Genomic DNA, 13635 nt, shown 5'->3' on the forward strand with positions numbered 1-13635 from the left:
CCTATCCAGGTCTGCCTGGATGCGGTCCCTGCCTGCCGGTGTATTCACTTTACCACACAGCTTGGTGTCATCAGTGAACTTGAACAGGGTGCTCTCCACACCCTCGTCTAGGTCTCTAATGAAGATGTTGAAAAGCACCGGCCCAAGGACCAAGCCCTGGGGGACTCCGCTGCCCACACCCTCCCAGGTCGACATTGACCCATCCACCACCACCCTCTGGGTGCACCCCTGGAGCCAGTTGTCCACCCATGTGACTGTGCATTCATCAGTGCTACAGTCCCTCAGCTTGCTCACCAGAATTGCATGGGACACTGTGTCAAAGGCCTTCTGGAAGTCCAAGAAGATGACATCAACTTCGTCCTTCCCGTCTAAGCTCTTTGTTACCTGGTCATAGAAAGAGACCAGGTTAGTCAGGCAGGATCGGCCTTGCACAAACCCATGCTGGTTACCCCTCAACATCACTTCCCCTTCAGGGCTCTCACAAATGTGGCCCTTGATAATTTTTTCAAAGACCTTCCCCCGGATAGAAGTGAGGCTGACTGGCCTGCAGTTGCCAGGGTCTTCCTTCCTCCCCTTCTTGAAAATAGGGACCACGTTGGCCCTTTCCAGTCCTCAGGGACTTGGCCCGAGCACCAGGAGTCCTCGAACAGCTGTGCACTTGAACAGTGCTATTATTTATATGTGGACTTTAAACCATACAAGATCTTTCTTATGCATGTGACTGCAGTAGCATGTACTTTGTTCTGTTTAAAATATATAAATGATGCATTCTGTACTCAATATGCATTTACCTTCTGAAAGTAACATTTTAATGTAACCACATGTTATTGCTGCACCTTTTTAAAAATCCAGATAAGTTGTTCTTTTCTCACTTGGGCGTGTTTCAACTATCCAACATGCCAAACTCTAAATACCCTTGTTTTTTTGCATAGTAAAAGTGTTTATTTAAATAAATTCTTCAAATACATTAATAATCCCCCTCCCCCACCCCCCATTTTTGTTTTAAATCTGGTTTTCCAGTCCCTTGTGCACCAGGAAGTATAACAATTGAAGAGGATGATCCTGGTAACCTGTCAGTGTCCTGGTCTAACGTAGATCTTGGTGAATATTATGTGGTTTTTGTGAAAAGTGATGATGGCTTGGAGGTACATTGCAACACATCCCATACCCAGTGCCACTTCCAGTCAGACTGCGGTTTCATGTATTTCATTAGTGTTTTTGCATACAACAAAGCAGGGCAGAGTCCCTCAGGTGAAGTACTCAATTATACTACTGGTAAGTAGCAATTTATTTACTCATTCGCATTTGGTGATCTCTAGATTGAATTCTTTTTTTGAAAAGCTGACCCGATCAAACATTTTTAAAAAATGGCAGAGGATGTTACATTAATGCCAGAACATTTCAGTTTTAGAGGCTTCTGCAGTACCTCATGGAAGTTAATATTCGGTACAGCTGCTATTTTCATCTGGAAAACTGGGCTCCTGTGATGCAGCACAGTCTCCTTTCTGAGCCACCATGGTACATCATGGAAAATGTAGGCTGCCTAGGGAACCTGGACTATTTAGCAGAATGGGGGCATGAGACATTGCAGCAGCATTCCCCAAATCAAACACTTCAGTTTTTTTGGGTGTTTCTGTTTTCAACAATGACTTTATAGTTCTCTATGGAAAGCAGACACTATTTACAACAAACTGTGTAATTGAAAGACAATTTTCTGCTGAAAAAAGTGAAGGAAAATGTTTGGCGATTTGACCACCAACAAGATAAGGTGCATTTAGCAAATATACTAGAGGGTTCAATTTTAAACCACAATCAAGGTTAACTTGAGTAGCCAATGTGTTAGTCAAATGTGACAACACAAATTTATAAATTCTAAAAGGTGTGAGCATTCTAAGATATTTTGATAAGTGAAGGGAATATACTCTTATGGGTAATTCACAATACTGAGAGTCAAGAAACGTGAATTCTAGTTCAGGATGTGCCATAGCCTTGCTGTAAGTTCCCAAACTTCCATAAATTTCTGTTCTCCCCATATGTAAAATGAGAAAATGCATAGATCATTGAGATCTTTTGAGGCTTAACTTGGCAATTACTAAATGTTTCAGATCCTAAAATGGAAGGCACAATATGAGTATAAAGAGTTATTTTCAGATTAGTAAATTATTACTGCAATCAAGACTCCAAATAGATGAAAGAATATTCTTTGCCCACAAGAGGATGTAAAATAGAATTTTCTGTGTTCAAATAAGGGACATGGAATTGATTCAAATAGATTTAGCTTTGGATGCATGAAAAATTCTTCAGTGTGGGTGACATACGGCAATTTTTGATAATGAGGGCATAAATTAGTGCAGGATGGCACCTTTTGATACTGGTACAGAAAATCATGACCTTTCATAGGCAACAGTCTACTTCATCAGATGCTGCAAATGGACTGGAAGGGGGAAAAAATATTTTATATAGGTAGGAAAGGGAAGGGGAATGCTGCTAAGAGAAGTAATTGGGGGATTAAGAGAAACATGGCAGTTAAAACCATGAGAAACACTGGAGCAAACAACTAGCCCAAGTAATGAGATAAGAATTCAGAGTTTCTGTTGAGACCAATGTTAATATAATGCAGTTTGTGGATCATTTCTTGTTCTGCAGTTTCATGTTCCTTTTAGTTTCGGGGGTTTTTGTTTTTTTTTAAGAACAGCTACTCCAAGATCAGTGATTGAAATTTTCAGATCAGATGTGTTTCTGTACACAGGACACTGTTCAGTTTAATATTTAGCATTTTTCAGTTTATGAGTAGTGTTGATGTTCTTTCTTTGTTTTTAGCACCGTGTTGCCCTAGTGACATTCATCCAGTGTTTGTGTCCAGCGATACAATTGAGATTTTTTGGTCTCCTGTCCGTGGTGCTGAAATGTATGAAACAAAAGCTGTTGATTGGACTGGTGTGGTACTTTGTAACGACACTGCTACAGTTTGCACTCTGTCTTCACTGCAGTGTAACACCCAATATAACATCACTGTTTATTCTTTCAGTGAAATCAGGGGAAGCAACACATCCTGTGCATCTAAATGTGTGTTAACAGGTACTTTGACCATTTTTCTTTCTTTTCTTTATACAAGAAAAAACTAGTTGGCTACCACAGATACCAGTGATGATGGCGATTCAGAATTATGAGATAAACAAACATCCTTTCCCAGTAAAAGCAACATCACCAAATGAGGACTAATGGTTCATGGTTTTAACAACATTTCTCTTTTTTCTTTTTGTTTCAAAGGTTTATATCACAACCAGTAATTTACTGAGGTGATGTTGCTTTAACTGGGAATAGATATTTGTCCATCTCATCATATACGTTTGAATAATTTTGCTGCCTCAGAATGAAACCCAGGCAAAAAGACCAAGCGTTCAATAGCACCCTATGAACAATTAAGATTTACATAAGAAATAAATAGTTAGCAATTTTATGAACCAATTGCTAAGTAAGGTTGTTATAATGTCTAGTTGACAAAGAAAAGCAAACCTAGTAGAATGGGGGTTTTTTGTTGTTGTTTTTTTTAAAGGTGTATGTAGACTCCTAAATCCACAATCAGGCACCTAATTAAGTGGTTGCATTGAAAACTGCTGAAGCCCTGCACTTTTAAAATCAGATTCACGATCGCACTGTGTATTTTGTGGAATTTAGCTGGCCAATTAATCAAGAGTTGTGTCTGTAATATTTATTTTAGATGTATGTGCTTGTAAACTCTTCCAAACTATTTGAATAGAAAGTTACTAAATTAAATTGCCTTTGTCAAATAGCTACAATAATTCACAGTTGTTGACCACCATATATAATAAGAAGAGTTCTATATTGATAAATTCACAACTTAAACCTGCTCAATTTGAAATCTTTCAGCCCCATGCAGTCCTGAAATAACAAATATCTCAAAGGATGCACTTTCCATAATTAGCGTGTACTGGCGGTCTAATAATGATGAAGCTACATATATTGTAACTGCCAGAGGAGATGCTGGATTGTGGCATTGCACAAGTTCTGGGAATTCCTGCTCCATAACAAATCTCCCCTGTGGATCGGTCTTCTTTGTTAGTGTCGTGGCAAGTACAACAGTAGGACAAAGCTTACCTAGCTACAGCATCCCTTTCGAAACCGGTATGTGGCAATCAGTATGAAATGTAACTGAAAATATAATCATTACCATGTATATAATTCTGATAGATGTGCATAGTTTTCTGTCCATCTGTTTTTTTCACAGTGTATATATGTGCATTATTATTTAATATGCAATGATATGACATCTGCCCAAATGTATGGATGTGAGACAGTAGTCATGTTACTCTATAGCGGCTACATGATACTGAGAAACCCTAATGATAAGCATTTATATTTCATGGGCCACAGGGTTTCATAGCACACCATTTTTATGCAGTGCATGGCTTTCTCATTAGCAATTAGATCTTTAATATAGGGCTAAGAGAGACGCTGGGATTTCAATGACTGGTTGTACTCACTTTGTTCCACTGAGCAGAACTCGCTCATAAAAATCTTCACATAGTAATCCAAGGATAATATCTTTATCTCACTAAGGAAAAAATGTCTCGTCTTTGTCTGGTCTTATCAGTATATTATATCTGATCTACTTTAGCGTGCTGAATGAAGATTAATATCTAACCACTTTAGTAATATTTGCCTAAACATATATATTCCTTTCACCCTTCTCCCCTTATTTATTTTTAAAGGACTGCTCCTAACATTGTACTTCTTCCTAATGTTCTTATCCAACTTCCATTGAATCAGCAGAAAGTCTCCTAGTGACTTTAACAAAGCCTGGACCAGGCCTAAAGGGCAATAAAAATGTTTAAAAAATTGAGTTTTTTTAATTTAACATTATTTAAACTAAGTACATCTAAACCAAAGATGTTGACAAAAGGGACTGCATATGATCTTAGCAGAAAAGGATTGAATTTTCTTTGTTTGTTTTCTCTGAAGCTCCTTGTTGCCCTAATGATCTGACATTAACTCAACTGACGCAATCAGTAACAAATATCAGCTGGTCTGCTGGGACTGGTGCACAGACATATGTAACAGTACTGGAATCACCAAAAGGATGGGCCAGGTGCCACACCCTCCAAAACCAGTGTCTCCTGGGATGCATCACATGTGGCACCAACTATACAGTGTCGCTGAAAGCAATTAGCGAAACTGGGTTGACATCAGACTGCACGTATCAAGGCTATTCTTCCAGTATGTAAACAAAAAATGCAACAGAAAATAAAAGAAAGATACAGTGTACTAAAAAGTCTTAGTTTCATATTAAGGTTGTAACGGAAAGTAAACCAATAGTTAATACATTTACAATTCCCTATTTTACATAGATGTAATGTCAGTGAAATTTAGACACTTAAATCCCTTGGTCTAGCTTCAGGGTTATGGGTAGATCATCTGTACACAGGAACTGAGATTCCCTTTCTACACTGTGGATTAGGGCTATATGCTAGATCCAAACAGCAGAAGCCAAGCAAAAGTCTGGAGATGGGAGAGGGATCGCAGGTTCTGCAGCAATCCAGCATCCAGTAAACTTGTTATGCTGGATGTAGAGCTTGTTATTTTCCTTGTTACACTGGTTGTGGAGCAATCCTGACCAGACTTCCAATTCACAATTGTAAACAAGGCTGCATTCCAGCCCCAGTCTGCTTGGGATTTTGGTGGGTCATTTTTATTCCCTTATTCCCCACTTGGTACAATTGCTCTGTCTTTGTAAATCTTTGTAGTCTAAATATAGGTACTGGGAAGTTTTCACTTCATCTGATAAAAACCTATTAAGAAAAATTTACAATTTCTTTCACAAAAGTGCTAAACTATTTATAGACATGTTGTGTTTATTTTCCTTATTAGGTGCTTGCTGTCCTTTTGGAGTGAAATTATATAGATTAGGCAATAATGGTATCCGAATATACTGGAGGACTTCTGCAGGACTGATAAACTATACTACACATCTATATGGATCAAAAGGCAATTTCACCTGTACCCCTAAGTCTGGTTTGAGATTTTGTGATGTCACTGAGATACCTTGTGGGGATATCTATACTGTGATGGTATCTCCAATTACTGATAAAGGAACAAAGCCTCCATTCTGTCCTAAAAAGATATACTCAGGTAATACTTAGTTTATTGTTCTTTGAACTCTGTATACTTTGTTAAAAGTATGTCAATATAATTTACAGGATATTTATATAGGACAGGGTTGTGTCAGAAAAAGGAGAAGGCAGAGATATCATGTAGCAAAAGTTTTGTGTTCTAATACTGGGTCCTCAAAGAGGCCATCCCGCAACCAGTTTGTGATCAGGCTTGCTAAGGAGCATTCTGGGAAGTCAAGGGCATGTTTTTTTCCTTGCCCTGTTTTCAAGATCATTGGAATTCTTTTTCTTAAGGTTTTTTAAAAACACACACTTTTTAATTATTAAAATATTGTTTTATTTACAAAAGCAGCCCTTTTATGACCTATCCCTGTAAGCAAATTGAGGCTATGTGAATGCTCATGGGGTGAAAAATTTAAGGCCATTCTCAAGCACATACCTAAACACCTGCTTCTAGTGGTATTCAACCCCTAACCTGGAAGTTCTGCTAACTTCTCCATGTGAGGTGGAACATGCTGCTGCTTGCTTCTTAGCCTACCCTTTTCTGTTGTCTTTGGGACTTTCCTCACTCTGCAGACTTAAAGCACAGGAAATCCTTCTGGAGTGACAGCATATAGACTGGGCAATAATGGTATCCAACAATCCCACAATTCCCTTTTCTTGTCTTCCCATTCTTCTGCATCTTCCCCTTTACGATCCATTGCCCTTAAGCAGAGACAATCATTACACAAACCAGCTAGCAGAAGATATGTTGGTGCTGCACTGGAGAAATAAGAAGCACAACTTATTGGACAGCTTTGGTATAGACTACGGGGGGGGGGGAACAGTTTGTGATTTGGGCTTATCGAAGATGATCTCAAGATAGAGTCTGTCTGCACTAATACAAAGGCTCAAAGTGGACATTCTTCAAACAAAAAGTATTTTTAAAACGAAAGCTGGGAGCATTGAACAAAAAGAATTCCTCTTGAAAAAAATTGAAATTCAAACCATTTATAAATGGAAAAAGAAATCCAATGAGATAATGTAGTATTGTGCACTATTTTGGTTGTATTTCTATTGTAATATTAGATGCTGAACATTCACATGGTTATTGTGTGTTTCGTTCCAGTGACATGCTCTGGAAGTTCTGTTGGAATGGGTAAGACAATACTACCACAATTTAACCTCTAATGAAAATGATGGTAATAGGAAATTTGTTTCTCTTAAAATGAAAAGTACTTCACCTTCAAAATAACTTGAGACGTTATTTTCAGATAAAGACGTTCTCTCAGTTCTACCATAGAAAAAATATTTACACCCAATAAAATAATAATGTCTTGCCAAGATGCTTGCTTGGAGCTTGGATATTTTGCCAAAGCTGAATATGGCATAATTTGAGGTAGTGTACAAAGATAGATTTAATCATATTTGTATTCCCATCATTCAGGAATTGGTCTATGTCAAATCAGTCTCCCGGTGTAAAAGTTAGCATAAAATCTAATCCCTGCCCTTTGAGCTAGAGGCTGTTATGGCAGCCAGGGGTTAAGAGTCAGGGAAGGCCTACCTATATATTCCTTTTCCCTTGCCACAAACTTTACCACATCTGCAGGGAAAGGGGTAGTCAAAGGAATCAGCCAGCTCCACAATACTAGAAGATTCTTCTACATCATAGGTACCAAAAATCTAGCCAATGGGGCTGGGAATTTAGGAGTGGGGTGAGCAAGGGCAAGGCCTGCTCACTGAATTCCTAGCAATGGAGCCTGATAGGCATGCATACTGGCAGCAGAGGGACAAGTGATGACTGTATTAACCCCCACACTGCTGCTGTCAGTTCTGAATCTGGCTCACAGGGGTGATCAAGTTTGACACTTTTGTTCTACATGACACTGGCTTCTGATGGCAAGTTACTTAAGCACAGGGGATGTTTAATGTTATCCACGCAATAAATTGAAGATATACAATAACCGAACAAGCATGCAATGAATTCACAATTTATGCCTATGATCAAATCATGTGCCCTCTGCCCAATGGGACAAATTTAAGTGCGATAATAGTTAACCATTGAAACAACTTACATAAGGACATGGTGTTTTCTGTCACTTGACATGTTTAAATCAAGATTGAATGTCTTTCTGAAATATAGACTTGCATTTCATCAGAAATTATGTATTTGATGCAGGAATGATGTGGCAGAGTCCTATTCTCTCTATTAGACAAGAGATCAGACTAAATGATCCAAAAATTGGAAACAATAAATCTGTAATTCCAATCATTTAGTCTAGATTTCTAAAACTCTGAGCAGTTTCAAACAACTGGCAAATTAAAAAAAAAAAAAGTATAAATCCCAAAATGTTTCTTATCCCTTCAGATACACAATTTGCCATCACCCCCCAAATTATACCATCCTACAGCCCAGCAAAATTCAGCTCTAGACATTGACCGTTTTTCCCGATTTAAAAGTGTTACAAACTGTAAAGTAAGCTAATTGTCTTGCTGGGGTAGAAGCAAGAGTTGTATACCATTAGGGAGGCTTTTCTTTCTAGTTAGGATCAGGACCTGTTTTCTAGCTCTGGAAGGGCCAGAGATATTACATTTTCAGGTTTTAGTATTTTTGTGGGGAAAAAAGTGTTTGTTGTTAATGCAGATGACTTCATTTAAGCTTCAGGGGTGTACGTTTTAGCTGTGTTGGTCTAAGGGCATAGGCAGACAAGGTTCTTTGGGTCAATCTGATATCTGTCTTTAGACCAACTCAAATAGTTGGAAAAATTCTTTTTTGCAGGCTTTTGGGTACAAATATCCTTCATCAGGCTGAGGAAACATCTGCAGTTGGTCTGTGCTTTTCCTAGATGGAATGAATAGTAAGGAAGCCAGAGGCTGGTATGCATGCAAGAAAGCCAGTCAATGAAGATGTAAATTGAGGAGTCCGTGGGTGAGAGACAGGCTGGGGGTGGAAGGGGAAATGAACATAGCTGGTAAATAGGAGAGAGGTACCTGGGGAGTCAGATGTTAGGCAGGTAATAATGTGCCATAAATCCAATGTCTATATTTAGTCCATGATTTTTTGTATCCAGTAGGCTGATGAAGTGAAGTTCATAGGCTCATCTGTGAAAGGTGTTTTGTAAATTCCCTTTGAGGATTAGAACTGAGAGATTGAAGAGAGAGTGGTTTTCTTGTGAGAAATATGCCCCCATAGGTAATAGGGTATTCTCATCTTTGCTATATTTTCAGTGTGTGTTCATTCTGGTGCACAGTTGTTTAGTCTCTCCTACATATTTTCCATCAGGGCATTTGGTGCATTGGATAAGATGTATTACATTTCTGGAGGTGCAGTTGTGAGATCCAGGAATGCTGATGGTTCTGTTGTGGGTGTGGTGGAGATATGTTAACATGATAACATATATTATCATGATGTGTTAGTGATAATACATCTCCACCACCCCCTCCACCCCACCAATCACTGCAACCTACAACAGAACCATCAGCATTCCTGGATCTTACAGCTTCACTGACTGGCTTTCTTGCATGCATACCTGCCTCTGGCTTCTTTACTATTCATTCCATCCAGGAAAAGCACAGACCAACTGCAGACGCTTCCTCAGCCTGATGAAGGGTATTTGTACCTGAAAGCTTGCAAAGAAGAATTTTTCCAACTATTTGAGTTGGTCCAATAAAAGATATCAGATTTACCCAAAGAACCTTGTTCACTTAAGCTTTGCACAGTTGAACTCTTGGCAGATGGTTTTTACCAGCACAAGACTCTAAAAATTATTCTACTTAAAGTTTTTTGAAACTCAGGAAAAAATCCCTAAAGTATTTTTTTTCTAACATAGGTGGCACATATAGAACATATAACAGAGTGGTGCAGAGGAAACATTTCATTGGCATACAGCTGAGGATTGTCTCTAACTCATGTATAGCTTCACCACCTATCACATGATGTCCTTTCAAACTCATGCAGATAAATTCTTTATAACATACCACAGTTTCATATATTCTTCGGCCCAAAACAAGATGCAAGTACAATTAAGGAGTGCACAGCCCTTGTACACTGGTCTTCTGCACATGATATTTCTCCCTGAATATCTATCTGTATTTATTTATCCTTAAATGAATGAAATTCACATCTCTGTATTTTACACAAATCTTACCTGTATTTTGGTCAGCAACTGTAGTGCTGAAAGCTGTGGTCTCACTTGTTCTTAAAAGCAAATCAGTCAGGCCTTGCCTGTATTGGGTTAAAACCTCCAAGAAAAACAGTGCAATACAAAAAGAGTGATAATGTTTAATATAGCAACATTTTCCCCTTTGAATCTGATACTGTCCCAGCACAGTGCTGGGAGGTGAAATCCTAACTACTCGTGGTAATGAAGGATTGTAAGGTACTTTTTGAAACTGTATGGTCATGTTCCATTATTTATTGAGTCACAGTATGCCAGTGATAAGTAGCACTTCGTTACAAATGGGAATACAGTATAGACTATTTTGCCTAAACTTCTCCTGTAGTTTCAATTAAATAGCCTTCCTCTTAAATTTTATGACCTAAACTGCTGCATAAGCTAGTATTCAAACAAACATTTCCTTAGCAAGCTGGTTGTTTATGTTTTGCTCCCAGCTGAATTTATCTAAACCTCTGCTTTGTTGCAGTGATTTATAGAGGAAAGAGAAGTGCAGAATAGCATCATTTTAGATGGAGATAAACAGGTAAGGATTTTAAAATAAGGATAAAATAAGAATTGAAGGCTATTACAGAAGTGTTCGTGGAATAACCGCAAACTGGTGGGGTACTGAGAAACAACCAGCATGGCTTTGTCAAGGGGAGGTCATGCCTAACAAACCTGGTGTCCTTGTATGATCAAGTAACTAACCAGCTGAACACGGGACAGGAGGTGGACGTCATCTACCTAGACTTCAGCAAGGCCTTTGATACTGTTCCCCATTAAATCCTCTCAAATTAAGTCAGAGAGTACTGGCCTAGACCAGGCTAATGAGATGGGTTGGCAACTGGCTCAGCAGCTGATCCCAGGGAGTGGTAATTGATAGGGTGGCCTCATCCTGGAGGGCCGTCTCTAGTGGTGTCCCCCAGGGATCAGTACTTGGGCCTGTACTCTTTAACAACTTTATCAATGACCTGGATGAGGGAGTGAAAAGGCGCAGCGATTAAGTTTGCAGGTGATATCAAGCTGTGGGGACAAGTGGGAACATCCAAGGACAGGACAAAGATCCAGGACAACCTGGACAGGCTGCTCCTCTGGGCTAAAATTAATCAGATGAGGCTCAACAGAGACAAGTGCTGCATCCTTCATCTGAGTAGGAATAACCCTAACCATATCTATATGATTGGAGGGGGTCCACTGGCTGGCACTGCATCCAAAAGGGACATGGGGGTGACAGCTGACCATAGGATGAATATGATCCATCAGTGTGATGAAGTTGCCAACACAGCAAACAAAACTTAGACACATCTGCTGTTGCATGCCACCAGTAGATCCAAAGAGGTGTTTCTCCCCCTCTATTCGGCATGCATGAGGCCACAGCTGGAGTACCGTGTCTAGTTCTGGGCACTTCACTTCAGGATGTGGACAAGCTCGAAAGGGTGAAAAGAAGGGCCACCCACGTGATCAAGGGCCTGGGAGATAGGCCGTATGAGGAGAGACTTTGGGATCTGGGTTTGTTCAGTCCGAGTAAAAGAAGGCTGAAGGGTGACTTGATAGACGCCTACAAATATGTCAAGGGAGAACACCAGGATCTGGGAAAGCAGCTTTTCAGAAAAGCATCCCCTGGGAGGATGAGGACCAGTGGGCACAAGCCAGTCAAGGAAAAGTTTAGGCTAGACATGAGGAAAAACTTCTTTTCCATATGGATAACTAGAATCTGGGACATACTTCCAGCAGAGGTGGTGCAGTCACCATCCATGGTGGTGTTCAAGAGGAGGCTGGACAAGCACCTCAAACTCATTTCAGCCCTATTACCTCTTGCCCATGGCAGGGGACCGAACTTGATGATCTTACAGGCCCCTTCCAGTCCCTGTTTCTATGAACCCATCAGTAAAACTGAAGATACAAATCTACGAGACCTGTGTGCTGCCATCCCTGCTTTATGGTTCAGAAACATGGACTATATATGCTAGGCATAGCAAGAGACTGAACAAGCTTCTACATGAGATGTCTGCATAAGATCCTGAAAACAAAGTGGGAAGACAGACTACTAAGCCCAGAGGAACTGGAGCATGCAGGACTGACAATTAGAAACCACTATCAGGAAGAAAAGGTTGTGATAGATGAGCCACATCAGGAGAATGGGAGGAGGCTATATCCCCAAGAATATTTTGTATAGTGAAATTTCAGACCACTTTAGAATGCTGGGTTGCCCTCTGTGGTGGTACCACAATGCATGCAAAAGTTATATGAAGACATTCAACATCAGCATAGAAAGCTGGGAGGAGTAGGCAGAATCCTGTCCAATCTAGAGGCAACATCTGGCACCAGGTTCAGCTCAACATGAAGTGACTATGATCAGAGGATGGAAGCAATACGAGAAAGGAAAGCAGCATGTGGTAAGCGTGGACTCCCAACTTCAACAACATATGAATCTGTGAAACTTATTACAAACTGTATTGTTCTTGAACTGGGCTTATCAGCCACAAAAGGATTCATCAGGCATCTGACTAGACCTTTGTATGTGTACATCAAGATCCAGAAGATCGACGGTTGCCTACTTACTAGTGAATTTGTTAAAAAAAAATTTAGTTGTAAAGGGATCCTTTCCCAGCCTACCCCGTTTCCAACCACTGCTCAGGAGAAGCTAGGCTGGGTACATGTGGGCAAGGTGGCCCCTGCTCCTGTCCTGTTCCTTTGCTCCCACTGCAAGCAGCAGTGCCTACCTACCTGCCTGCTTGGCATGCCATGCCGCTCTGCTTCCCCACAAATACTGCACCCCGTACCCTGCTGATCTGCCTCTGCCTGCAGCAGCGCCACTGACTGAGGGGGAGGGGCACAGAGCTGGGCAGTGTCCTGGATTTCCTGAAAAAAATAATACAGTCACCCTAACCCTAAGGTCTTGAGTCACCTAACCACAAAGATCAGGCTTTGCAAGTGGAGGAGCAGCAGCTGTTACCCTACCACAATTGTCTCCTTGAAAAAATACAAACTTAGTGTTGGGCTGTGCTCTTATATATCATGCTCTTCCCATCTTACTGTGTAGCTTTATTGCACAAGCAAGCTGCACTCTTCCTCAAACTGTAGCCCAGGTCCCCTACTATTTACTAGGGCTGTGCAAAGCTTCAGTAGCCAATTCAATCTGGAGGAGATTCGGCCCGATTCAGCAGCCAAATTTCCAAATCCAAGTTGAAGCAGGAGACCAGTTAAAAGCTCCGAATTGAATCGGAAGCTTTTGAATTGATTTGGAAAAGATTCGGAGATTGGCCATAGACTAAACAGGCAGCAGTCCTCGAAGACACTGGACACAGCTGCCTCCAGGTGGTAAGTCTGTAGTGGTGAGTGAAGGGGGGAGGGAAGTGGCATGGGGG

At 40.4% G+C, this 13635-nt stretch overlaps 1 protein-coding gene across 3 annotated transcripts in view; it reads left to right on the forward strand.

Annotated features, from left to right (window-relative positions):
- Positions 1 to 13635, forward strand: part of FNDC7 (fibronectin type III domain containing 7) — a 44174-nt gene that overhangs the window by 18203 nt on the left and 12336 nt on the right. For 2 of the 3 annotated variants that reach the window (XM_019502072.1, XM_019502071.1), the window contains exons 7-13: positions 1021 to 1275; positions 2821 to 3078; positions 3892 to 4146; positions 4984 to 5238; positions 5890 to 6150; positions 7240 to 7269; positions 10755 to 10811. In XM_019502072.1, coding sequence (XP_019357617.1) covers positions 1021 to 1275; positions 2821 to 3078; positions 3892 to 4146; positions 4984 to 5238; positions 5890 to 6150; positions 7240 to 7269; positions 10755 to 10786 — 1346 coding nt within the window. In that variant the 3' untranslated portion in view covers positions 10787 to 10811. The remainder of the gene's footprint in view (positions 1 to 1020; positions 1276 to 2820; positions 3079 to 3891; positions 4147 to 4983; positions 5239 to 5889; positions 6151 to 7239; positions 7270 to 10754; positions 10812 to 13635) is intronic. The other variant, XM_019502073.1, reaches the window with a different exon arrangement.

The sequence above is a fragment of the Gavialis gangeticus genome, unplaced genomic scaffold (assembly GCF_001723915.1).
Source record: "Gavialis gangeticus isolate Ggan-Ray unplaced genomic scaffold, GavGan_comp1, whole genome shotgun sequence".
Classification (NCBI taxonomy): domain Eukaryota; kingdom Metazoa; phylum Chordata; order Crocodylia; family Gavialidae; genus Gavialis; species Gavialis gangeticus.